The sequence below is a fragment of the Nematolebias whitei genome, chromosome 5, assembly GCF_014905685.2.
Source record: "Nematolebias whitei isolate Nwh7 chromosome 5, NemWhi1, whole genome shotgun sequence".
In the NCBI taxonomy this organism is placed as follows: Eukaryota; Metazoa; Chordata; class Actinopteri; order Cyprinodontiformes; family Rivulidae; genus Nematolebias; species Nematolebias whitei.
In genome coordinates, this window is record NC_056502.1 from 15,305,612 (window position 1) to 15,332,960 (window position 27,349).

Genomic DNA, 27,349 nt, shown 5'->3' on the forward strand with positions numbered 1-27,349 from the left:
GCAGCATCAAGATATCCTCCTGTTGGTAGCGTCAAGAATTATAAACCAATTTGCATAAACGCCTATGATTCATTTTTAAGGCAGGAGTTGCTTTAAGACAGCTGCTGATCTTGGCCTTGCTTAAAATGATATTAGCTCATTAATATGGTCTGAATTAAACTGTTTTTCCACAGCAAGGCTGTTCAAAGAGCTATCTACAACAGGCAAGATATTAATTTTTATAAGCTTTCCAAAGAGCCCTGCTTCAAAAGATCTAAACTATATAAGGTATATATATTTAAGACCCACTTGACTAAGAGAGGTAATCTGGATTTAATTTCATCTTCACAGACCTGAATCAACATGTCACCGTGTAAACTTTGGCCTTTCAAATTTCCAGTTTCTTTTCACACAATTCCAGTGAGGTGAAAATCGTGTTTTACCATGACTATGTTCTTGTTGCAGGAAATCATGATAATAGCTCTCCTCTTTTCCCCGTTACAGTGACTGTCATACTTCTCACCGCCGCCGTAGATCAGCATCACCCAGTCACCTGAAAGAAGAAAAATGTGGAAAAAAGAATTCAAGATCAATTACAGTTACAAACTTCAAACAGTCACGATGTCTATACGTATAATGCAATCCAAGATCTCTCCTAAAAACAGCTGACTGAATACACTGAGGCTAAAAAGAAAACAAATAATTTGGTTTAAAAGGGACTCACTGCCTCCAATGGCCTGCGTTGTGTTGTACAAGCCAATCACCGTTTTCTTTTTGTCGTTGTTGTTCACTTGAATAACTCCAGCATTTTGAACACCCCCTGCATCTCCACACAACTGGAACACGTATGTGTAACTGTCTTTTCCTTCCGTCACGTTGGCCTTAAAGCTGTCAACATGAGGATAAATTCCAGTTAACGTTTAACACGAGACAGAAGAGATAGAAAAACACTTAATAGCATGTAAGTAAAATTAATTTGTCATGGTTTGGTTACATTCACGAAATAATCTAGGTGCATATAAGAACATTCGCTAACATTTACACATTCCTTGTTGTATCTGCACAAGAACTGCATCTTCTGCTCTAAACACCAAAGTCTATAAAATGCATGTAAGTTATGTACTCCTACACTGCTGCGGAGAAATCAAATGAAATTTCGTTCAATTTACATGGTGCACTGTACAATTTTGAATGACAATAAAGTTTATATTTATTTTATTATAATGATATGGCCTTGGAGCAGGATGGTACAAAACTATGAAATCTCTTACACATTGTTGGCAAGAGGCTCGAGGCGTTCAAGGACTTTCTTTTCCGAGATGTTATCCGAGGCCAGTTTGCAAGCCTTGGTGGCGTTACCGGCAAACACGCCACTCTTGCACAGAACCAGCAGAACTGTAAAGGTCTGCAGCCAGATGTAACCTCGTCTGGGAACGCTGAACAGCTGGAATAAACGTAAAGGGGTGAGACGTAATCACATCACAAATACAATTTTATTTTAACATAATTACAACATATTGATGTTAACATTCCCAACAATAGTTGTTTTAAACCCAGATAAAAGAAAATCAGGAGACAACTGGTGAAGGATTTGACATGTGTTTGGATCATTAAAAAAAAAGTATTTTTAAGGAAAATGTTTTCAACATCTGAACAAGTAACCTTAACAATCTATATTGTTCCTTAGCGTGTAAAACTGAACAGTGCAAGGGTTTACAGCTGACTATCAAACAAGGAACTTCAATTTGTCCTTTTCTTCTTCAGGAAGGTATAACAGAAATATATTACTGTGGCTAGATACAACATAATAAATAATTTGGTCAAAAATGTGTTTTATGAAGTGTTTGTCGGAGTATACTCTGGTCTATAGGACAACTAAAGTTTGCTTAATATTTGCATCAATGTGTTTATTGCATGCTTTATATTTTTCTCAACAAACTCTGCAAAAAACATTCTTCTCATCTCACATACAGTATAAGATCTGACCACTCCTACATCAAATAGGTACAAATCTTAAAGAATACCTCTCCCGAGTTTTGTTACTTTAATGAACACACACATAAATCCATTAAAAACACACCCACACGTCCCATTGCTTAGAGACAAAAAAATAACTCCTAGTCGTGTGGATGGGAACGATATCTAAGTTATTGTACCAGTCTGTTCTAACATATTGTCTGGTTCTCTCCACAAGAAAAACAATTTTCCAACGAGTCAAATCATTAGTAACACTTGGAAAACTTCAACGTTCACCAGTACTACAGTTCACCTACCTGCATGACTTCTTTTACTGTAAAAGCGTCTCTTTGTAACACCAACTAGGTGTCTGTTTGTATCAAGACAGAAGTTGCAGATGATGACTCCGACTTAACACGAAGCTAATGTTGCTTCCTGGTTGACTTAACTAGCTAACGAGCATCAAAACCGAAGTTTTATTACGCAGAAACAAATTATCCGCGTTGGCGATAGAAATTTACATTGAGAAACGTTTTTGTTTTGCTGTTCCGGATCATTAAGAGGATTCCTTGAAAAGCGTGTAAAGTACTACTTAAGATGCTAACATGCTACAGAAAGAGCGGAGTGCGGAAGTGAAACCAAACATAAGCACGCGCATATGACCAACTGGAGTTCGACCAATCAGAGGCGTTTGAATTTTACTTCCGCGTCACGTGACCAGAAATATCTACAGGTGGCTGGCTGTTAGCATCGTGGTTAGCATAGATATGGCTGTTAGTGCTTTTTTGTGGCACACTGCCGTGGAAAACTCGAGAAAATTGGTAAAAGTGTATTTATCAGTACGTTGACACCGTAATGTCCACCATATTTATTTAGCAAAATATGTTCTTAACTCATTACTTTTTTCTTTATACTTTTGGTTCAACTAAGTCAATTTGGTATTCATTCAACCTTTATTTAGACCGGTTAATCCCATTGAGCCTCGAGGACTCATTTACAAGAGAGACCTGTTATAAATCACATCAAATTAACTCGTGAGCAAACAGTTCAGTGTGAACCTCGCCAACATGACGTCAGAAACCCAGTAGAGTAAACACATTTTATCCACATTACAGGCCATGGAAAGTAGATATCGGTGTATCACTGCTGTTTGCAGATGCATTATCAACAAAGCTTGTTTTCTAGACAAAGTTGTACCTTTGTTGCTCCAGTTTATCAGTATGGTCCCAATAGAAAACAACCTTTAATCTGTTTGGATTTTAATCAAGACTGTGCTCCTGAAACAATGTCCCACTCTACTTGTGCACCCAGTTTGCAAACAAAATGACAAGATTACTGATATCTTTTAGAGATGTATTCAACCTGGAGAGCACTTTGTGTTTGGTAAAACTTAGGGAAACTTTGTCACTGTTAACCAGTCCAACATGTCTCACAGCAATTAGTTTAAAAAAAAAGAAGAGAAGTGATTCACATTTTCATATTTATCTGAAATTTTCTAGTCACAACATGTAGCTGCCTAACCCTGAAAAACAATACAAGGCATACGTTAGAGAAAAAATAATTTATTGAGAGGTTGTTTGTGTTTTGCTGCAAATATTGATTGATTGCAATATTTTATAGCAAAAAAAATAAATCCTACAATTTAGTAGGCAATGCAGTTTATACATACTGTTATATAAAAAAACAAGTTCCCTCAGTAAAGCAAGACAGTGAACTTCAAGTCAAAATTACTATTTATTTTAAAACAGGTGTTGCTTTATGCACTCATTTCCCAGAACATTAGATTGACCAGTCTATCAGTAAGTCCCTCACTGATCTAGAATAGTGTGTACAAAGTTCAAGAAACACCTCTCTGCATCATAAACTAGTTTCATACATAGCAATAAAAATGAATCAGCACTTCATACTTTGAATATTTTTATCACATGGACTGATTGCTGAGAAGTTATGCACTTGATTACATGTTTTCTAAAAAAAAAAAAAAAAAAAACTCATCATAAACTAAAACTGTTCATTAAGAACAATAAATGAAAATGAAAGCCAAAAAAAAAAAAAAAAAAATCCTATTTCGGTCTAGTTGCCTAGTCCACTAACAGCAGTTTGGTTGTTGCACTTCAAATGTTTCAACGCAGATCGTTTTACTTAATCAATCAAGTTAAGTAGTCGCTTTTAAACAAATCATTCATTACCACTCAAGCATGCTGCCCTCCTCTCTGTGATTGTTTCATATGGGTATTTGCTTATTTATTATTTTAAGAAAACGGTTTTCTTTCCCTTTCTTTCCTCTTGGCATCTCATGGGAATTTGGGGACGTTTTAACGGCCTTAAGGCTTTCCTGCAAAGTGCAGACTGTCTCACAATTCACTTTTCTTACTCCCCTCCCCCCCACACACACTTCCTTGTTATCTCAACCCTTACCTTGACTAAATGTGAGGAGACACACCCGGCCATGCCTTGTCCACCAATCATGAGACACACTCAGGAGGTGTACTTCCTGTATCTTGTGAAAGAAGAGTGGGACAGGAGAGGGAAGATTTGTGCACTTGTTTTGGGGTGTGTGGGGGGGTGTCCTCTCAGTCTTATGATCAGTAACAGGGGACAGCAGAAGTGGACACATTCACAAGTCTTTTTTTGTTGTTGCTTGTTTTATGCGGGATCTTTCCTGTGGAATGCCAACAAATGTGAAGACAAACGTTGAGGCGAAGAGGAGGGGAAAGATAAGTGTCAATCTGTCGAGACTTGTTTGGGAATTTGAGGAAGGAGGAGAGCTAGGGAAAGACAGCGAGAGGCAGCAAGAGGAAAAAGCAAGGAGCACTCAGGCATAAACATGAACTATTCAAAAGAGTTGATCGACTGAGAGAGAGAGAGAGAGAAAAGACAGTTGAGATTTATTAGGAAAAACAAGAGGAAATCTACTCGGATAACGCCAAGACAAAGAGAATGAATTGTCAAAAGTTGTGCAATCCTATGCTTTTGAGCTGAGCTTAAACAGAGGGGGAGAGCAGTATCTCCTCTGGATACACGTTCAGGTGAGTTTTATTATTATAATTCTGAAAGTTGTGTCTGATGAAGGCACGTTTAAAGAAGTTGTTTGCACGCTACATGCCTTGCCTATGTGTCACAGGCCTCTGCTTTCTGTAAGACGGTTTGCATTTTTACAGGTTTGTGCTGCATTCTTACAGAACAGTAAGAGGGTGTCACCTTTTCTCCTGACTTCTTTACACTAAACATGATTTACTCAAAGTAAATGTACAGAAATTGAAAAAACAAGTACAAACAAAATATAACTGCAGTTTAAAGAGTAACAGCGCAGCTCTTAATTTTTATGCACAAAGCGACTGTGTTGAATTTGGTCTTCACTTGGATGCTTTATGAATTTAGATCCTTTTAACTAACCCGTGTGTTAACCATCTTCTAGATTCACCAAATTATGGTACCATGGGGAGCAAAAAGGCCATTTCTACCATTTTTGACACGTTGTCTAGCCTAACTGTACCTGACTACAAGTTTCATTCAGGACGAAACTCTCGAGACCCAAGTCCATCGCCAAAAACTATTGCTTCGTTGGAAGAAGAAAGAGTCAACAAACAAAATAAAAACGGGAGGAGGGAGGTGGAGCAGCAGCAACACAAAGACAGAGCTTCTGATCTCTGGGTCAGAGAAAGAAAAAGAGAGCCGGATGAAAGAGGAAGGAGGCGAGAAGATGACAAGAGCCAAAATGGTAGGCTGCTGTCGAATGTGGAGAACACAGAGACTGAGCAAGGAATAAAAAAGAAGGGAAAGAAAGGTGATACATTTCCAAGAATGAAACAAGTTGACAGAGGTCCTCAAAGTACTCCTCCTGAGATGGAAGAAGACAGGAGACAGAGAGATGGTCAAATAGATAGCTGGGAGAAAAAGAGACAGATGTACAGGGAAAGAGAAGGGCGACAAAACCCTAGAAGAAGATACCCTGAAGACGAGAGAACAGTAAAGAGTGAACAATATACCTGTAAGATGTCTGGAGTTGAACTTCAAGAGAGGACAAGTGAAACTACTGGTTCACGGGACACAAGAGATAAAGAAGTAGCTAGAAAAAGAGAAAAGATGAGAGCTGATGTGGATGAGGCCAAGATGTATTCACTTCATAGAGGTCAAGAAAAAGAGAGGTACGCAGAAAGAAAGGAGAGGGCTCAGAGGAAAGAGAGGATGAAAGATGCCAGGAATGAAGGAGACCTTGAGAGTAAGCTGAGAAGAGACCAAATGAAGGACAGAGAGAGGGAAGAGGCATCAAGTCAATTCAGCAAATATGAGGAGGTAAACAGCAGCAAAATGCCACTAGAGAGGGATAAGGATGGGCAGAGAAAGAGAGACATGGATAGATCCAGGAGGAGAGAAGAGGACAACCGGAAAAGATCTGACGAGGTTTTCATGAGAACAGCAAGGCAGGTGGACAGAGAGGAAATATTGAGAATGGAAAGAAAATTAATTGATGATAGGAGAGTGGATGATCAATACAGAAATGAGAGAAGATACAAGAAGACATGTGAACAACAGGCAGACAAAAGCAACAGATCCATGAATGATTCAGCTCAGAGGCCGCCTCCACAAGTCCAAAGAGGCAGAGAACGGATCAGTGATGGGGACATTGAGAAATATAGACAAGACAGAGACATTTATAGGGAAAGGGAAAGAAGGACAAGACAGGCTGTTGAAGGTGAAAGAATAAAAGAAAGATGCAGCGAACCAAAGGCAGCAGCTGACAGAAGTCAGAAGCAACAAATAAGAAGTGAGAAACAAGGAAGAGATAGAAGAGAAACCACAAATAGCTTGCCAGAGAAGAAAAGGATGTGGTTAGAGCCACAGAGGGGCAAGACAACTGAAGATAAAAACAGTGAGAGTTATCAAATGCAGAAAAGGGAGAGGAGAAGGGAGGAGATGAACGTGGAGTCAATGGAAGAAAAGGGAAGACCCAAGAGGCGAGAAAAAGCAGAACCAGATGAGAGGAACTTGGAGCAAAGCTATTCTAAAAGAAGGCATGGTGGCAGAGATGTGTATAGCGGAGACTCTGCGGGAGTGAGTGTAGATGGAGACGATGAGGTGAGTGAAATCTGGACAGAGCGAGGAGGGAAGGAACATCTGTCTGACAGTTGTGGAGAGATAGAGGAACGGCGACAGGGAGATCTACAGGGAGAGATAATGACCAACAACACTGAGGAGAGTGACACAGACGAAGATGGTGGGCGTGAATCTTGGGCACCATCTGGAAGTGAAAGAGGAAATGATGGGAGTTGGAAGCAAGACAGAATTATGTCAGGAGAGAACATGGTTGTGACTTTGTCCAGTGGTGGAGACGAGGAAGAAGAAAGAGAAAATTATCAAAAGGAGTTTAAGGACTATAAGAATTCCTGTGAAGCTGGTGCTTCAGATGAGGATCCAACGCCTGATAGTTCCATGGGTTCTGAAGGTGATGATCGGGACGAATCTACTACAAGGAATGAGGAAGTGGTTAATGATGATGCACAAGGGAGTCAAAAGAAGCCAAAGTATGTCTTCTTTGTTGCTGGGCAAAGTCATTCCCGGTCAGAAACAACTGAGCTGTCATCGTCAGAAGATGATGAAGTGGGAGGAGTGGAAATAGACGAACCAAATTCAGAAACTCTTAATCAAAGTAGTGATGAGGCCAAACATGAATCTCAGGATGCCCAGCAGCTGACATCCAGCAGAAACAACAAGCAAAGTGACTACAGTTTTCCAATAAAGGAAGGACTCTCAACAGGAGACACAGCTGAAGGGGACATTCGATACAATGCATCCAAAGAGCTACAAGATGTTGAACTTAAAGAGGAAATGAGGAGCAAAGTGGAACCCGTGCGCACAGGATTTAGAGAAATGAAAAGCGACTCAAAAACTGAACAACTCCTTGTACATTGGAGAGAAAATAATAAAGGAAGACGACAAAGTCATGCTGATACTCGTTCTAGAGACAGTTTGGAGCGAATTCCACCCTTCTTGGATGACATGAACATTGAAACAATGAGTCAAGAAGAGATGGACGAAGTTCGGATCAGAATGAGCGGGGCATGGACCATGTCCAAGGAGCCAAAGCGGCATTCCCAAGCCCCCCACCTGAAATGGGCTACAAGTGTGGTGCGCGAGATCCTGGGACACTCTGATGAACAGGTGGTGAATGAACCAAAACAAGATCAAGGGGCCAAACAAATCAAGAATGATGAGGAAAAAGACATTGATCCACAAAGGAGTTTTGATTTGCCGATTATTTCGTTGACAAGAGATGATCAGAATTCAGACCCGGAACTGGAGGAGGAAGACCTGGAGGTGGACTTTAAAGGTATGGGACAGACCCAAGCCAACATTCAAGCAGGCCACGTCACAGCTATACATGTTGTAACACCTTCATACACTAATACTGACACACATTTAAACACCGAGGGGAAGGAAAATCACACTATGGACCAAAAGACTGAACTCTCTGGTCAGGCTCAGTTAGAAAGAGCAGATATAAAAGAGTTAAGAGAAACAGACAATGGAAAAAGCAAGGGAAAGGAGGTGGAGGAGTATTTAATGATCAACACACTGTACAAGCCTAAAAGCTGCCCCGTTCTTAACTATGATTCAGAACCTGATCTTGTAACTCTCCCTAAAGAGGGTAGAAGCCAGGAGGTTAAAGACGAAATGAGTGAAGGAGCAGAAGACAGGCAGACAGAAGAGGGGAATACAGAAGCGGAGATGGAGAAATTTATAGAAGAAACTGAGGTGGAAGTTAGAAAGGATGAGATAGGAGCTGAATTGAAAGCGGCGACTGTCACAAAGTCTTCCAGTTTTCTGAATATGAGCCCTGAAGTTCGCATACGGAGGCGGGCGATCCGTAAAACCAATAAACAAAGAGACGAAGACCATGTAGACGTGGAAGAAGAAATAAGTGTTGGAAGGGATCGCAGAGCCAGAGTATTCTCTCCAACAGGTAAAGACAGAAAACTAAGACAACACTGGGATTTGATCAAATTCATTAACCGTTTCCGAAATCTGCAGAACCACCTCTTGATTTTTACCTCCGTCTCTTTTTGTTGTCTGTAAGCATTGCAGTTTACCTTCAAACAAGACTGCGTGCTTACAACAATCAAAATCAACAAATAACACTTTAAAATCACATTCTTCTTTTTCTTTCTTCTGTTTTCTAATCTCAGGAACATTTAATACCTATAGATTTACACCACTCAAAGATAAAAAAAAAAAAAAGTACTTAGTTATCTACCACTCTCGGTTATCTTTGCACCAATCGACACAAAGTGAATCATCTAAACTGGAAACGGTGTCACAATGTTGTGATTACATTTCATGGTGGAAATTAGCAAAGGCGGAGCAAGAAAGGGAAAATCCAAGGTGTGACTATAACGTGCAGATGTTAATCCTCTTTTCAGACAGACTGTTAAAGCATAGGTTCTGGAAACAATCATTTCTTTTCTGTAACTTATAGTGGCGGGGCATTTAATTTACTGAACTAATTTATTATGTAGTTAATGTATATATGTTGTAGCTTTTATTTCTTACACGTTCAAGATGATGTTTTGTAGCGTCACTACAAATAGCTACATTTTTATTTCAGATGACGTTCACAGTAAAAGCTTGGGAGAGGTGAACCTAAGGTGAGTAAAATAAAAATTGTGCACATTTTTAAATACTCCTATTGAAACCAGTCGAAGTTTAATTTTTAGAGGAGCAATAGTGCGGGTACTAAACAGTCTCCTAAAATCTGATGTTTTTGCAGTTATACTAAATGAGCTTTAGAGGGTTTTTTTTTTATGAACTCCACAGTTATGTTTTTCTTGTTCTTTTTTTGGCAGGAATGCTTTCGACAAAATGGCAAGACTCCAGGGGAATTCAAGTTTTCTCAGTAAGTTTCTCGTTTTTATTTATTCGTGTTTAAGCGCCAAAAATAATCATCTGATATGTTATATACGTATCTTCATTGCTGCCTTGTTGTGAAATATATATTTTTTTTAAGTTTTGTTAGCGTCAGTGACAGTGATGTCTTAACGTAAATCTGAAGAGTAATAGACCAGTTGAGGCGACATGACGATATACGAGCTGAGAGCAGCAGGGAAAAGCGTGACAGGCTTGAGCGTTTCCCCTCAAAGTGTGTGTGAGTCATATTTCTGTGTAAATACAAGCTCAGTGACTGTTTATCTCTTAATCACCTAATGCTGGGTTCAAAACTTCAGTGTCATACACAAAAGAGAGCAAATCTATATTCGTTTACTTCTGGCTCACACCATTTAAAAATAATGTGTTAAACAAATTGAAATGGTAGCCGTTCTCTTTACTACTGCTGCACTTGGCTGTTACGAGAAATGGGAAAGGAGTGTGTTGGTGCTTGATCTGTGTGAGTGTGTTTGTGCTAGTCACAGACAGGTTTCTGCAAGCAGTCATTTTTTTATGAACTTGTCAGGAAAACAGCTGCGGCTGTGATTTTACATTCCGATCAGTGTGTGTATAAGAACTGTTTAAAATGCTAAAAGCGACTCGTGAAAAACACTTTTCTGTCTCCACTTGTTTTACTTCTTTTGCTTCCTGTCCATTTAGAGAATTTATTCTTTCTTGACTCGTTTGTCTCTCTTCTTCTCTCCCCCAGATGCAGCGCTGCTCTACCAGCAGTACAACGAGGCGGCACAGAACATTGAGATTCTGCGTCAGTTTCGCTCCGATGTTCTCTCAGTGGGTGAAGACCCTAACCTGTCCCCCATGCCCTCACCTCCCCCTGCCCGCAGACCTCTTCCTCCCATACCTCCAGTCCCACAGTTGTGCTCCTTGACTCATGCCGGCTCTGTCACAAGTGCCAAAAATTTGCCTCTCCCAGACATCCCCAGGACTGAGCACAGGCCGCCCTCTCCACGTTTGTCCATCTCACTCACACAGTATTCCGTTCTGTGGCGGGAATTGCCGGAAGTCAGGAATGACCCTGAGCTGGAGATGCTCACAGAGGATCAAAGACGACTACAGGAGGTAAATGTCTTACATCGTATATATTTGATGGGCAAAGACTCCTCATGTAGCACTCCCAAGCTCTTCAGATTTTTTAATGAATAAGACTGAAATGACCATCCCATTCAATCCCTAAAGAAATGGTACTAGAGTTTGGTTCACAATGCTGGCAGTCAGTTGGACTCCTTCAGGATGGGAGTTGGACTTTGCCAGGACTGCCTGTTGTCACTGATTCCATTCATAGCTTTTATGGACAGGTTTTCTCGGTGCAGCCAGGGGGCAGAAGGAGTCAGGTTTGATGACCTCAGGATTCCATCTTTATTTGTAGATTATGTGGTCCTGTTGTCGTCCTCGTCCATGATTTCCAGCTCTCCACTGAGAGCTGGAGATCTCAGTGGAGTGTTTAGTTCACAGCCGAATGTGAAGTGGGTGGGATGAAGATCATCACCGCCAAACCTGAGGCCATGGTCCTCAGTCGGAAAAGGGTGGATTGCCCTCTCTGGGTTTTGGGTGAGGTGCTGCATCAAGTGGAGGCATTCAAATATCTCTGGGTTTTGTTCACGAGTGTGGGAAGAATGGAGCACGAGATTGATAAATGGATTGGTTCAGCTTCTGCAGTATTGCAGACACTGTGCTGGTCTGTTCTGGTAAGGAGGAAGCTTAGTTGTAAAGCGAAACTCTCTGTTTACCAGTTGGTTTATGTTCCTACTCTCATCTACAGCCACAAACTCTGGATAGTGTCTGAAAGATAACGAGATCTCAGATATAGGCCGTCAAAATGAATTTTCTCTGCAGGGTAGTTGGACTCTCACTTAGAGGTAGGGTGAGAAGTTCAGTTAACTGGTAGAGACTTGAAGCTGAGGCGATGATCCTCCATATCGAGAGGAGCCAGTTTAGGTGGTTCAGGCATCTTGTAAGGATGCTCCTGGACACCTCCCTATAGAGGTTTTCTGAGCATGTTGGACTGAGAGGAGACCCTGAGGCAAGACCCAGTACACAGTGGAAGGACTATGTCTATCTGCTGACAAGAGAATGCCTTAGAGTCCTTCCAGAAAAGATGGAAGAGCTGGGTGTGGAAAGAGATGTCTGGACCTCCCTTCTCAATCTGCTGCCCCTGTGACACAGCTCCGAAACAAGCGGCAGATAATGGATGGAGTCTGAACTTGTTTCAACGCATTTTGTTGGCAATGACTTGCATGCTGATTATCTTTGCTTTTCCCAAAGCATTTACTTCCTTGTTTTGGTGTGAAGTAATCTAAACTTGATTTAGTTATGAATCTTGTTAGGATTCTAAGTGATTTGCACTTTCATCTCTGGAAAGTTTCTCAGATTGCATACCTGGCACAGCGAAGTTCAAAATAATCCTGAGGGCAATTCAAATTAACGATTGTAATTTATTGCCCCATGAGCTTCACTCTGAAATGCCTTGTTTTCTCTTGCAGAAAGTGTAACTTTTGCTTTTTTATTTTAGGAATTGTTTCCTTGTTCTTGCTCATTGCTATTAACTTGTTGACACATTAAAATCTCGCATATGATACAGCTTTGTCACATCACAGATTAACGCTACTTCTAATCCAGTTTTCATTGAAAGTGTTTCCAGCCAACTGTTCTGTTGAACAATGATGTACATTTCTCTGTAAACTTCACAAGAAACATGAGTCACAGTGGAAGATTTTTCACGTGTTGTGAAATCACAACTGACAACTTTTTGCTCGTTGGGTGTCAATTACATGTTTTCATTTGGTTCCACTTTCATCCTTTCTCTGATTTTGTCTGCAAGGTGAGATTTGAGGTTGTGACGTCTGAAGCATCCTATTGCCGGAGTTTGGACATAGTTGTTGATCATTTCGTCAAGTCCAAAGATCTCGATACGCTGCTGACCACTCAGGATAAAAAGTGGCTGTTCTCCCGCCTGTCCGACGTTCGAGCCATCAGCCGCAGGTCAGAAACTTGAAAACTGTTATTGACATAAAGGTTATTCTCTGTGTACATCTAGTGGCAAAACGAAATATCTGTGAGATCACGAAGGTTAACGTTCTTCTTTTTTTAGATTTTTATCCAAACTGGAGGAGCGAGTGGAGTCGGACGTCATGCACTTTACTGTGTGCGACATCATTGTTAAGCAGTGTCCACGCTTCAGGACAGTTTATGTGCCGTACCTCACCAACCAGTCATATCAGGACGCCACCTACCAAAAACTCATGTAAGCAGTTTGTGTCTTTGAGTTTCCTCCCATTGAAGGAGATTTCTTTTAAGTTTTAGATCCAATGGAAACTATTGTGCGTTTGTTTTTAGGAACGGGAATCCGGGGTTCAAGCGGGTTGTGGAAGCGTTAGAGAAGAGTCCTGTTTGTCAGAGACTTCCTCTTCGCTCCTTCCTTGTGCTTCCCTTCCAAAGAATCACAAGAATGAGGCTGCTGGTCCAGGTGTGTATTAAAACCCTCAAAGACCCTTTCAGTTTTATGCATTTTTACCTGACACAGACCTTTGACTTTTGCAGAATATTGTGAAAAGAACAACTCCTGGTACAGTGGAGGCAACAAATGCCATCAAAGCGTTAAAACTTCTTGACAAGGTGCAGTAACTTTCTATTTTTATGCTGTATATGGAAAATCATTATTCAGTACTGAAAAACTCCTCTTCTCCTCTTGTTTCTCTCTCTAGATGATTCAAGACAGTAACGACAGCATCTCTCAGATGAAAAACATTGAGTCTTTGGTCACTCTCAATTCTAAGGTGGACTTTGAGTGCAGAGTGAGTAATAAAAAGGAAATATTGGTATTATGGTTGCATTGATTGATAGACTGATTGATATTTATGTATTTATTCTCTGTCCTGGAACGTTAGACTAGTTTTAAAACGTTTAAAACTTTTAAAAAGTTTTCAAATCATTACAGTATGTCTTTGTTGACTCATAGTGGAGCCACTGTAAATTCCTGATAGGTGTGAAAATGACAGTAGCTGCTAAAAAGGAGAGGTTTGGTGTTCTCCAGGACATTAACTGCTTTAGAGCAGCAAGGTGAAGTTGTCGGGCCACTAGTCTTCCCATTAAAGAACATGGAGACAGATATCCTGTCTAGGATGATTTATTTGCTGTGTTTCTTCTGGTATTTACACACAGCAGTAAACCAGTGAAGCACAAACAAGCTTGAACAACAAGGCTCCATCTGTGTCAGGAGAGAAAATAAAAAACCTCCAACTGAGCTCTGCACTTTACACAGAGCGGTGTGTTCACTAGCATTGGAACAGCCACGGTGCATTCAAGATTATAAGAACTACTAAATTCAGAAATAAACGAGCCATAATAACCAAACAGAACCTAGCTCGGTAAACAAGCCAACTACACAACAACGTGGGCTTTCTAACAACTTTGTTAATAAAGGTTAATAAAAGTTGAATGAAATGAATATATTTCTTTAGAATCAAACTTTTTAAAGAGCAATCTTTCATTGCTCAGTTCAAATTTTCCAAGACTTTGTCATTGGATATTGCACCCAATAAATGTTGTTTTGGAAATTCTAACCATTCACTTTTACTTAATACTCTTACTTTAAGTACAGTTAATATGAGAAATTTACTTTTGATACTTAAGTGCATTAAATGTCAGATACTTCAAGATTTTTACTCAAGTAATAATTTTAAAGGAGGCTTTAACTTTTACAAAAGTAATTTTATGGTAAGATACTTGTACTTTCACTTAAGTATCACTTTGAGGTACTTTATACAACACTGGCAAATTATCTCGTGAACTCGTGGCTGTGGATTTTAATGAATTTATCGGAAAATAAGCACTGGATGTACATTGAGATGATTATCTTTTGGAGTCAACTCAATTTAAAATAGCCTCCACAGCTAATTTTAGCCAACGTGGCTATAAACTTTGTCAGTTCTACAGATACTGAAGTAAAATCTGGTCAAATTTACACACACATACTCAAAGCACTAACAGACCACTCAAGATCTTTCTCTGTGTTTTTGACGTCCAGGATAGCAGGTGATGAGCATTTATCCAAGAAATGCTGGTTTAATTTCAATATTTTTCAGTGGTGACAGTCTAATAGGACATAACTAATAATGTGTGTTCTGGTTAAATTTCAGACTCTTCCTCTTGTCAGTCAGTCTCGGAGGTTGGTGCGTGAAGGTCCAGTGACTCAGCTGTTGGATTTTTCTCTAAAAGACACAGAGAGAAATATTTACTTGCATCTCTTCAATGACTACTTGCTAATCTCTGTACATAAAGAGTGAGTAACCAAACATGTTACTTTGTAATTCCATTATAATCCATCTGCAGCTAGCCAGCTCCTCTCTCATTACCATCTGTTGCATCCTGTGCTCCTATTATCTGCTGTCTTTTGGCATCATCTCTTTAGTCTTATCACAGCTTTTCCTTCCGCTGTCCCGCTCGTCATCTGTGTTTATGCTGTCTGCTGTTTGCAGAGGGGGGAGGTTCACGGTGGTCGACCACAGTCCTGTGAAAGACCTGCGTGCGGAGAACTTCCGCGTTAAACTTCTCTCCCTACAGAAGAACGTTTTCCGGTTGCACTGGACCAACGAGTCCCTGCTTCTAAGAACCGATTCACAGTAAGAGACTTGGACACGAGGAACATATAAAATCAGAAAACAAACATTTGTTTGGAAAATGCATTTGTGGGTGGAGCAGAATAGCTGAATATGAGTTGCACAAATTAAAAAAAAGTCTTATTTTCTCTGTCAATGCCAAACAGCTTATCTGCTACTGACTCTTGTTTGGTGTTGTTTATTGGATTGGATGTTTGAAGTTTTAAGAAACAATTTGACAATTTAATCACTTAATAAGCAGAGGCCTCAGTAGCATGTGGAAGAACCATACACAGCCAGAACAGCCTGGCACCTCCTCCTCGTAGAGCTCCCTAGCTTGATCACATACTTCTGTGGGATAGCATCCAGCATCCAGTTTAGCCTGTGTGGTTGTAGTGGTCACTCTGGTACCAACAACATGCCCACGTTGATCCCACAGGTGTTCAACAGCGTTGAGTTCAGAACTGTAGGCATCCTTTCCACTCCCAAATTATTGAGCTAGTAAGATAAAGATAAAGATAAAGCTAGTTAAACCTCATTCTGTGGGGATGAGTGTTGTCATCATGGAGTATAGAGTTTAGTTCCAGACTGTGGAGATGTGGGATTACCACTGGTTGATCACAGGTGCTGACAATCGGACACCTTATTGTCAGCACATAGGTACCAGTAGCTCAAAATAGAGTAAAGCTGTTAGACAGAGAGGATTTGGTTTTTATAGGTACAACCTACATACTCAGCTCTGCTGCTCAATCCAAAAACGCATTTTGAACAAATAAAGGTGACATCATTTAATGAGTTATATGGAGTTTCCAACAGTATCAGATTTATTGCCAAGAAGTATTGTTACAGCCATACAGAAATAATCAACCTAACACAAATTTCCTTACTTTTTGGTCTAGGTTTAGAAACTAGTAGGTGACATCTGTCTGTCTGTCTGCGAATGGCTGTTTTTCTGTTTTGAGTTCTGTTGTTTCAGAGCTCTTTGGTGTTTTTGCAAAAAACTGCATATTTACCTGCTGAAATATTCTTTTAAAAAAAGCTAAGTATGCTTGGACTCACTGGACTGGGCTAGTATGTGAGATCACAAAAAAATCCCCCTTTTTTATTTTAAAGCCAGTTGCTGAAGAAAAGCTTGTTCATACCTAATCCACTACGTTTGAGCATATTTAAAAGAAAATATAAGATGTGGAAGATGCCGTCTTTGCATTAACAACTCAAAAAACACAGTTTTACATTTATATTTAATATATTACTTACACTATATATATATTTACACTATTATTATTATTTACACTGTTTTTACTCAAACAATTAAATGACTCAAAGTAACAAAATCAGTTTTTGTCATCACTGCTGACAAAATGAGTCACACTGAGGGTTTTTTCAATATTGAGTTAATATTAATTTAATCAAATGTCCATCTCTAAAACTTCAAAATGATACATAGTTGGTTGGAATTTGGTGACTTATCACATGGTCTGGCAATAAACTAATTTTGTTTAACAGAGCGTGGGTTTGAAAACATCTTTTTTATTGGTCTGGAGTGATGCCATGGGAATTCTAGCTGTGTATTTTAAAAAAAGAATCTCTGAGCTTCACAATGATGCCAAACTTTAAACGAAAGGATTTCCCTGCACTATTGCAGATGCCAAAGAAGAATGGTCAATTTGAAAGGAATTAAAGAGTAGAATTAAAAGGATAATTTCCAAAGACATTCATGTTAGCAACCTTTCATCTAGAGGTAGATTAAAAAGATTATTTGCTATTTTTGTTACTGAGATCACTAGATTAGACTTTTTTTTTTTTTTTTTTTTTAACACAAATCTCAGTTAGGATAAAAATCAGTATTTTCACCTTTTTGCACAGCAGCCTGAGCTCATTCCAGCTCGTTTTGCCAGAATGGGTCACATTTATGCTGACATGATCCTGCAAATAAGTAAATACTAAAGTGACAAAAATCATTATCAAACAGTTAGGATATTTGAATTGATGTTTTTTAGAAAAATTATGAACAATAATAGCTTACCTGATGTAGATAGCTCTTTGAATTACCTCAGTTTGGAGTTTCATTCTGACTGGATTAACGAGCTAATGGCTAGTCTGAAGGAGGCTGAGACCAAAACGGATTTCTATTGTTTTAAAACAACCCTAATCTCAGAAATTGTATTGTTTTTAATGCAAAAGCTACTTTCTGCAGAAAAAGAAGTGGTGTTCTTGCTGGAAGTGCTACAGCTACTTGCTGCTGTCACTCTTTGAGCTTGCAGTTAATCTCCAAATTCTGTGTAAACAACCAGTAATAACAATCTCAATATTGTGGTTTTGAAATTGGAGTCTTATTCCTTCAAACTGAGGTCATTCAAAAAGCTATCTAAAACTGGTAAGACTTTAACGGTTAATAAACTTTTCACGGAAACCCACTTAAAAAGATCTGAGCTATTACTTTAAACAATAAATTTCAGAACGTAAAACAGCCATTCAAATAGGAAATATTTTTCACTAGGTAAAATCATGAAGCCACACGTAACTTGAAGTTTTTCCACTGAACTGAATAATTTTAGCAAACAGACAGAATCTGCCAAATCTGTTGTCTCAAATCAGATTCACTTAATTGTCCACATAAGGAAGTTTTTCTTGCTACAAAGTGCTACATTTGTTTAAGGAATACAAACCACATTGTAAAATAATAATAGTGCAATTCTCCTAAAGTTGAAAATAAAATGGCAACATGATGGCTCAGTGGTTGGTTGGCACTGTTGCCTCACAGCAAGAAGGTTCTGGGTTCAATCCCCGGTTGGACCTATGTGGAGTTTGCATGTTCTTCTCATGTTGTGTGGGTTTTCTCCGGGTACTTCAATTTCCTCCCACAGACCAAAAACATGCATGTTAGTCTGCCTTCAGGCCCAGGCCTCCTTGCAAAAGAGATCTGTGATCTCAATGGGATTTGCCTGGTTAAATAAAGGTTAATAAAAATGTAAAGAAATTAAAACAATTTTACCTGTGACACTAAAATAGACGTATTCCAAACCTAAATGTTTTCTATTGGAGCAAAATAATGACGTAGGAATACAGAAAAGTTTGAGTTGGTTGGCTTCACACTTACTGGCATCATCCTAACAGTAACGGGTCAAAGTCAGAAAACACTGAGTCAGGATTAAAGAGAAAAATCCTCAAGTTTTTTATTTCAACAGTTTCAGTAAACTGCCCCCTTCTGTATAGAATGAGGAGTTTAGTTTTAAATGTTTGCCTTAAAATAATGTCTTTTCAAAATAGAGAAATACATGCATCACACCATGAGTGTTTAAAGTTGTTAAAATCATATTTTGAGTCAAAAAGTTAAATTTAATGAGACTATTTGAGACAATTTCCAGGCAGTATGCAAAAACAGGTCTCTCTTGTAAATGAGTTCTCGTGACTCACTGAGACTAACCTGTATAAATAAAGGTTGAATGGAAAAAAAAAAAAGCTTTCTGTGTTTTAGTAAAGTTTAGATAAAACAACTTTTTGTTTTGTCTGAGCCATAAAAATAGATATAAATAAGATCTAGGAATCTTATTTTGAAGTTCTGTGTGTGTTTTCTATCTGTTCGTTGACTTTTGGAAAGGATGTGTCAGTGGCCCATCACAAAAGTTGGATAATAAACTCCTTTCTTTAACGTTTTCCCTGCAGGAGTGATAAGCTACGCTGGATATCAGCCATCTCCAGGCCCCATCCAGAACTAGATTTTTCTGCTGCAGAAGGTATAAAATTAAATTTGGTCTAGATGATCCAACAAGGAGTTGTCAAAGTTCTCAGTCACAAATTGTGAAGAGTATATGAATCATGCTCATATATATATTTCACCAACACAAAATATGAGTTTGATTTCTGATGTGAAATATTTTCTGTCATTTTTATCTTTTGACAGCCGTTTTTCTTTTTCACACTTCTCCAATCAAAATAAGCATGTGTGTACGGGTGACATGAAGAGATAACGATACAAAAACAATGTTCAGCCCATATTTTGAACACACAACGGGCTGAAGTGTTTGAACATTAATGCAGAATTATAGGCCACAACTCAGCTTGCTCCTGTTGGTTGTGAAATATGATGATCTAGTTTACTGACAAACATGCCATTAGCCAGTGAGAGGTCGAAAACCAGATTTTACATTGTCAAATTCATGCAGGTCGTGACCTCGAAGTGTTTACAGCCAAACAGCTAAGATCCCTTAAAATCTTCATGACTTTCAGTCGACGTTCTGTCAAACCTGTGAAGGAAAACTCTAGAATGAGGATTTCTAAAGCTCCATCATCTCTGCTGTTTCTGGCGACAGAAAATAAAGTTTTGGGTTTAGTGTAACAATTTAGTAATTATGTAGTAATAGTTATTAACACTAAGGGTTTTTTTTCTGTTAATAACTGCTAAAACAGGATTTGCTTTGATTATTAAAATAGAACGTTAGGCTGGTGGAAATCATGCGTATTATTGTGGGGTGATAGAAAATAAAAACTCAAGCAGCTCTTAAAGGTTTCTGGGAGAAGTGAATAAAGGCCTGTTTATGAAGTTTATAAGTCTAGATTTGCAATACTGATAAAAATACACGTTTGAGTAGACTCAATGTTTTTTTCTCATGAGCATTCTTGACTTATCCAGAGTAGCTCTGGACCAATTTGCCTCTCAAATGTCACCTTTCCCTCTCTTCTATCCAGATTTAGCCCAGATGCAGTGTATCCGAGCTTATATTGCTCAGCAGCCTGATGAGCTGTCTTTAGAAAAAGCTGACGTTATCTTGGTGCACCAGGACTCCAGTGACAGTAAGTCCATCACATACTGAAATATATAACCCGCTTGCAGAAAAAGCAGCATCACTCACACAGTTTCATTATAAAACAGCACCGATTTGTACGTTAGTTTAAATGAAGTGCTCCTTTCCTTCATGTTGGATTCTCCTCTATTTCTAGATTGGGTAGAGGGAACCAAACTGTCAGATCTACATCGCGGATGGGTGCCCAAGTCCCATTTGGAGGTCATTACCAACCCCAAAGCCAGAAAACACAACCTGTCAGATGCCTACAAGTTGACGACGGCTACAGCTGCTGTCTGAGCTGACTGCTGACTTCAGGAGTAAACAGAGGGATGTCCTGAATGCATCACACTGTAGTTTATCTGCTACGCGCTTCTGGTTGCTGCATACCGGACTGTGGATATTCACTTTTGTTAATAAAGTGTGCACAAATGCAGCAGCTAAACCAACAACAACAAACTACAAAAATGGATACAAGTGTAGATTTGTGTTTCGCTGGTTTCATTCTGAGAAACGTTTTCATGCTGGACAGTGCACAGGTTGGTATGAGAGCCATTCCCAGTTATTTCTTTCATTACAATGTCAGGTACGTCGCAAACATTTTCTGTAAATCAGTGTTCTTAAAGTGCATTGATAGATCTGTGTTTTAAAAGAAAAAAAAGGTAAGGGAGTTGCTTTCCTACAAGGAATACTATTTTTGGAAAACCATTATTTTGTGTGCATAATGACTAAAGACTATGATGCAAAAATGTTTGGGAAATTGCTTGTCGGAGCCCTGCATGCATAAAAGATAACATGTATATGCAATGTCTTTGAGAGAATTTAGTGATGTACAGAGCTTCATATAAGAAAGACATTTCAATAAAGTCACATTGATGGAATCAAAACACTTGGTTCTTGTACATGTGTGGATATTAAGGCCAGTTTACGAACAGGTATCAAGTAAACCGATGAAAAAAGCTAGAGCATGTTTGGACTGTTTTCACAGGAGCTGTGTACAGAACAGAATAAACAGTTCCGATAATTCAGAAAAAAAAGCATCTTGCACGTATCATGCGAGCACTAAAATTTCCAAGCTCCGCCCCTGGATTCATGTTCTGCCAAATAAGGTGAAAAAGGCCAAAACAACCGCACTATTCGTCCAATAAGCGTAGAGAAGTTATTCGGTATATCATTCTAATAGGCTTATCCTAATGTCAATCAATTTGCTTGCCTCTGATTGGCTGTATTTCTGGTAGGTGGGGCCGTTTGTGTTTGTTGTTGTTTTCGTACATCAGCAGGAAAGCGGTAGACATCTTGGAAATCCAGATCTGTCTTGTGCGTTTTGATCGTTTCTTCAGCTCAAAAATCATCACAAGAGATTTACTAATAAAACTTACTACTCGGAGAGTTATCGGAGTGTGTCTGAACTTGGGTTGTTTCACGTGAAGCTTGCTTTTTTTGTGTTTTTAAAGGTACGTACACAGGAACATTTTTAAATATCGTTAGCGTCACTGTTGCTAGCTGTCGCAATAAACGGTCCGATTTAAGCCTGATGTTTTTAAGTAAATATTCTATTTAAGCTTTGTTGTGTTTAGGAAGTGATTTTTTATAAGAATATGTTATAGATATGCTTGCTTAAGTCGCTTTTTTTTATTATAGTGTTGTCCAAAAGAGTGACGTGGCCTCAGGTTGTGATGAACTTTGTTAGCCCAGAAAACTGGATTAAAAAAAAAAAAGGCATCTCCTGCCAGCTGCTAACATCTGGCAGTTTGATGTTCCAGATGTGAATAAACCATGAAAACTGCGTCTCAGTCTCCTATTATTATGTTAATGTTATAAACTATGTGTTATTCTGTCTCTGTACGGTCTAGTTCTGCAACCTCACTTTATTTTTGATAATAAAAAACAGAATTACGGTAAGTGTCTGTTTTGGGGCAATTTTTAAAAAAATATAATTTGCAAACATTTATGTTTTAAAGTGGAAAAGGGGTCTTGGGTTTTGTTTTGTTTAACCAATATTTAAAAACGCAAACAATAAAATTTAAAAAGGACATATGAGCAAAAACTATATTTTGTGTGTTTGTTGAAAAACAAAATCAAATCCGAGTGCTTGTGCAATAAAATGCACTACAGCGCTTCAAAAATGATAGCTGTTATTGGCTCGAATGTACATTTTCTTCATTTAGTGCCAAAAAGCAGTTTGTCTTATTGGTTTGTGGCTCTTTGCACATAGTTTACACAAAAGTCTTAAAACAGCTGACATTTATCTAAAGTGTAGACCCTAACTGGACCTTTGCTCCTAACTTGATTAAAACTTTCTCACGTCTTATCTCACGGTGCCTTGCTCTTCAGTCTGACAGGGTCACTTGTTTACAGAGTGGTTGAAGTCAGACGGTGCTCGTTCTTCTTTGTCTGCTCCGTAAATGAAGCCTTTGTGAGACGCTTCATTTGTCCCCCCCTGTTGCTTTCAGATGGGCAGTCCGTATCAGCGCTCGGTACCACTGGAGGTGAGGAGAGCAGAGGGAGAGCGAGTTCGGGCCAAGCATCCTGACAAGATACCGGTCAGTGTGATGGTGATTACCTGGAGTGGACTGAAGAAGCTCAAACATGAGCAAAGATAATCTGATGGAATTACTGCTCTCTCTATTCATCCATATTGTTATTTAAAGCTAACGTTATAACCAAAATCACATTTATCATTTGTTTTTAAACAGATTTTTATACTAAGACTTGTACTTTTATGTATTTTACTTTGAAAAATGAACTTGTGTATTTTCGCAAATGTTTTTTTTTTTAATTTTAAGATCATTGTGGAGAGGGCTCCGAGGTCGCGAGCTCCTGAACTGGACAAGAAGAAATACCTGGTGCCGTCAGATTTAACAGGTGACTTCACATGCATGAATTAAAAACTGTAATGGTGTCATGTGTCACATGGTCATCTCCAGTAGTTTCTTTTCTTTCATTTTTTCTAACATGAAACAGAAGAACTCTGCGTGATTCGAGCTGACCATCTTACTCCATTTCCTTCCCCCTTTTTGAATTTTTTTTTTTAGTGGGCCAGTTGTGTTTTCTGATCCGTCAGCGTATGTCTTTGAGACCTGAGGAAGCGCTCTTCTTCTTTGTCAACAACTCCCTCCCCCCGTCCAGCTGTCCCCTCTCTACTGTATACGGGGTAAGAGCATCTCCACAAACATCGCGACAAACATTACAGAACATTTCTACATTTTATTTTGAAAACCTGGAGATTTTTTTCAACAACATATTTAGTTTCCTTTTCCATCAGACATTTTATGACTTTGGAGAAGTTTTTATCGTTGAACATTTGTCTGTTGATGTTTCACGCTGATTGTGCCGCACGCTGCTTGTCATGTTGCAGGAGCACCACGAGGACGACCTGTTCCTCTACATGACCTACAGTAACGAGAGCGTGTATGGTGCCTGATAGGGGACAAAAGACTGGAAAAAAGACGGAGAGAGAGAATGAGAGCGGGCAGAGTGAGATTGGAATAAAGAGTTTAAAGTTTTCTGTTACGCTTTGCGCCACTTTAATTGCCTATATTTTATTTAAACCTTTATTTTACCAGGAAAGAAATGCATTGAGATTATTAATCTCTTTAACAAGGATGTCCTGTATGAGTTGCGGTGGATGGAACAAACTTTGTACAGAATGGATCGGGCCACCGGTTGGAGGTTTTAATCTTTGACAGTATTTTCACTCTAAACTCTAAGCCACAGAATGTGGTCTTTCTTTTTTTTCGGGAGGGTTTTGGAAAATGAGCGCAAATAAAAGGAAATGATAAAAATGAGAATTCTCGTGATCTTTCTCAGTCATCTGTATTTAATGCAAATAGAATTATTGTTTTTGTAAATTATCATAAACTTTTGTGGAGAATAAAGGAAATTCAAAAAGTGGGTTTGCTCTGTGTGTGTTTACTTCTCTACAGAAAATGAGGATTTCAAAACAAAATGAATATTTTAATCACTTCACGTACACATAAAGAAGGTTTTTTAATGCAAATAAACAAGCATTTTGTTCAATTTAATTCCTATGAGGTAAATCAAGTCATCACAGATCATTGAGCTTTAATGGGATGGCAGAATGTCTGAACACTTAGAGCAAAGGCAGCAAGAAATCTTAATGGGGAAGTGTTCAGTCTACTGATGAGTCATTTTTTAACTTTTCTGTCTCTTTATAACTGCTCTGGATTGCTTGATGCAGCATTTCTCCACCTAGGAGGAGAAAAGGTTGTATAACTCTTTGTGAGTTGACCAGAGAGTTTCCGAGTAAACCGAAAGCCGCAGGAGAAGCATGGAGCTGCAGGAGATCCGATCAAGGAGCACCGATGCAACTTTGGAGGAGGTGAAAACACAAAGTGAGAGAAACTGGGAGTTCTGCAAATATTCTAAAACTATAATCATATTTGATTCTGTGTATGTGTTTAACATGATGAGTATTTTACAGTAAACGTAAGATTGTTGTGTTTTTGTTTTTAGAGGAAGCCGAGTCTAAAGTGTATGATGAACTGCAAAGTCCATCTGAGGACATTTACTCTGAGACCATTTTTACTGATCCTCCAGCTTCAATGACCAAAGGTACATGTTTACAGAAAATATTACATGACTTGTAGTTTTATTCACAAGAAAAGCTGAAACATGCTCAGTCTAATTGCATCTGATGAGATAAAAAACGCCCTAAAACAACAAGTTTCAGCTCATCTCTTGATATATCTGTCTTTGTTCAAACCACGAACCCTCAAACAATTAGTTTTTTTTAGCTCTATTCTCTTTCCAAAAAAAAAAAAAAAAAAAAAACAGCTGGCATGTTCAGGCATGGATGTTTGGACAAAATTAACTATAAACTCGTTATTTTTTATGTTTCTCTGATTAAAAATAGCTGAACTTGGCAATAAATAATTTAAAAAAGTCTAAATTTCATGTTTGAACAACCGAGAGTACCTTAAAAAGATATTCTTAAAAAAAAAGTCTGAAAGTTTACAGCAGCAGAAAAAAATGTAATCAAAGTTGAAATAATTTACAGTCAAACAGTGCAACGTGTCTATACAAAAAGATTAAAATGTGCAAAATAAGATGCAGTATTACACTGCTCATTTTGCTAAAATGACTTTACTGTGTAATTTAGTGCCATAATTGTTAGCAAATATTCATATTTCTTTGTAGAAATCTTCTGTTGTTCTGTACTTTCACTGAATATGTATTAATATCCTGTAGATTCATTTTATGGATGTCAAATCTATCAGACATTATGTTTTTTCACCACAAAGTCAGGTAGCAGGTGCATTTTTTGAACAGATTTTAGTAAAAAAAAAAAAACAGAAACTCTGATGCAGCTGCTTCTTTAGTTTTGTGAGAACTTGATTAATTCAGATTAATGTGGATACTGATTTATAAAAGATTGCAGTCTGTTATGTGGCTCACTGAGCCTTTATATCTTGACTTTTCTCACATACCATGACAACTTAAAATGATTTGTCCTATGAAAAAGAGAGACAGTGTTTTAATTTATAGAAGTAGTTCAGATCCACTTCTCGTTTCTGCAGCCGTGAGTACGATGATCTGATTACGAGTTCAGAGGCTGATACATTAAAATTAAGAGCAGCTCATTTGTGTGTCGCTAGAAACATTAAAGTTCATCTTTTTTTATGTTTTATTTTTGAAGAAGTAAAAGGAAAAAATGCCAAAAAAGAATAAAGAAGTAGCTGTAGCTGAGGGGCCCTTCTTATTCTGCTTTTTAATTTAGTATCACTGTCTAAAACTGTTTAGCAACAAAAAAAAAAACAAGCCATTGAGTCTTACAGACAAACTTTATATGAGAATAATAAAATACAATTAAAAAAAAAGTATGTTTTTCTTCTTCTTTAACTAGTGAAACTTAAATAATTTGTACAAAAAGAAACACATTCCCCATGCTTAGGACTAAAGACTAAACATATATTTATGGTTTCTCTCTCGACGGAGTGGTTCTGTCTTATCGGAACATCATTTTATTAAGTGGGAGTTCACACACAGTTTCCCAAAAACACAACTCGCTCCAGCAAACAGAACCTTTGGTGTAAAAATAACATGATTTGTTGCAGTAGTTAACAGGATGAACGACTGGTGCTTTAGGTCTAAAATAATTTATTTAAATTACACCTCAGATAAAAAAATAAAAAAAACAGCTGCAAAACTGTAAAATGCAAATAAACATCCTTAGACTCTGTGGATAACCGTACAAAACACAGATAAAGCTCATCAGGAAGAAAACCTTGATTTTATCAGAATAAGCTTTATTATCGTTATACTGAAATACACTGAGATTATAATGACTTTAGATAAGTAAAAACACCTTAATGTTTTTATAAATGTGCCTTTTAAACCTCAAATGACCAGATGACTTCCTGAGTCTCTGAAGTGAAAGTATAAATGTCTACGTACCAGGGTTTCTGCATAAATCAGCCAATCATATATTTAGCTTTTAAATGCCGTTTTTAAACATTTATAATGCCATCAACAGTGAATGCAGAAACTTCACACGTTTTAAGAGCCATTTTTAACGCCCTTTTTGATGACACTGACAGTTAATGCATAAACTATTACATAACTTTTTGTTTCGTTTTACAGAAGATTTAGTCTTAGTTTCCAAGCGTTTATCTTTTGTCAATTCAAACTTATTTAAACAAGCCGCACAGAAGCCAAACAGGCGTGGAGCACCTCCATGTACAGTATGTGTGTATATTTATTTTTCACTGTCACTCCATATACTATATACTCTTATATGCCTGTAACATATGTACAATATGTATATTTATTAAGTACAACAATATGGACAAGTGAAAATGAACGAGTGCAAAGTCTTTAATCACAGACCATCAAGACATGTTTTAACTTAGAGAATGTCCATCAGATTAGCAGATAAAACATAATCTGTTAAACTCTGGATAGGAGAAGGACAAGGTCAAGGTTTCTTTATTGTCATTCTCATCATATGTGGTACATGTGGTGGAACAAAATCGTGTACACAGGGTCCCAAGTTACATCCAACAAAGTTTGAATTGTAAATAAAGGCATGGATTACTGGCCCACATGTCACCTACCAAGCCCTGTTTCAGA

General features: G+C 38.3%; 3 protein-coding genes across 3 annotated transcripts; 2 read left to right on the top strand and 1 right to left on the bottom strand.

Annotated features, from left to right (window-relative positions):
• Positions 1-386: 386 nt before the first annotated feature.
• Positions 387-2,582, bottom strand: m6pr (mannose-6-phosphate receptor (cation dependent)). Its single transcript, XM_037676609.1, has 4 exons — positions 2,253-2,582; positions 1,251-1,423; positions 704-867; positions 387-532 (listed from the first exon to the last, which is right to left on the bottom strand). The coding sequence occupies exons 1-4, from the start codon at positions 2,256-2,258 to the stop codon at positions 387-389; spliced, it is 489 nt and encodes a 162-aa protein (XP_037532537.1). The 5' UTR covers positions 2,259-2,582.
• A 1,910-nt stretch (positions 2,583-4,492) lies between these two features.
• Positions 4,493-21,144, top strand: arhgef5 (Rho guanine nucleotide exchange factor (GEF) 5). Its single transcript, XM_037676610.1, has 15 exons — positions 4,493-4,964; positions 5,354-8,899; positions 9,473-9,581; positions 9,780-9,829; positions 10,568-10,938; positions 12,698-12,858; positions 12,968-13,120; positions 13,213-13,342; positions 13,417-13,491; positions 13,581-13,670; positions 15,015-15,043; positions 15,354-15,497; positions 19,140-19,210; positions 20,163-20,267; positions 20,415-21,144. Exons 2-15 carry the CDS (start codon positions 5,374-5,376, stop codon positions 20,555-20,557), a joined length of 5,157 nt encoding a protein of 1,718 aa, XP_037532538.1. The 5' UTR covers positions 4,493-4,964; positions 5,354-5,373; the 3' UTR covers positions 20,558-21,144.
• A 381-nt stretch (positions 21,145-21,525) lies between these two features.
• zgc:92606 (uncharacterized protein LOC100000242 homolog) lies at positions 21,526-23,998 on the top strand. Its single transcript, XM_037676249.1, has 5 exons — positions 21,526-21,711; positions 22,711-22,800; positions 23,044-23,122; positions 23,293-23,411; positions 23,616-23,998. The coding sequence occupies exons 2-5, from the start codon at positions 22,711-22,713 to the stop codon at positions 23,679-23,681; spliced, it is 354 nt and encodes a 117-aa protein (XP_037532177.1). The 5' UTR covers positions 21,526-21,711; the 3' UTR covers positions 23,682-23,998.
• Positions 23,999-27,349: the final 3,351 nt, after the last annotated feature.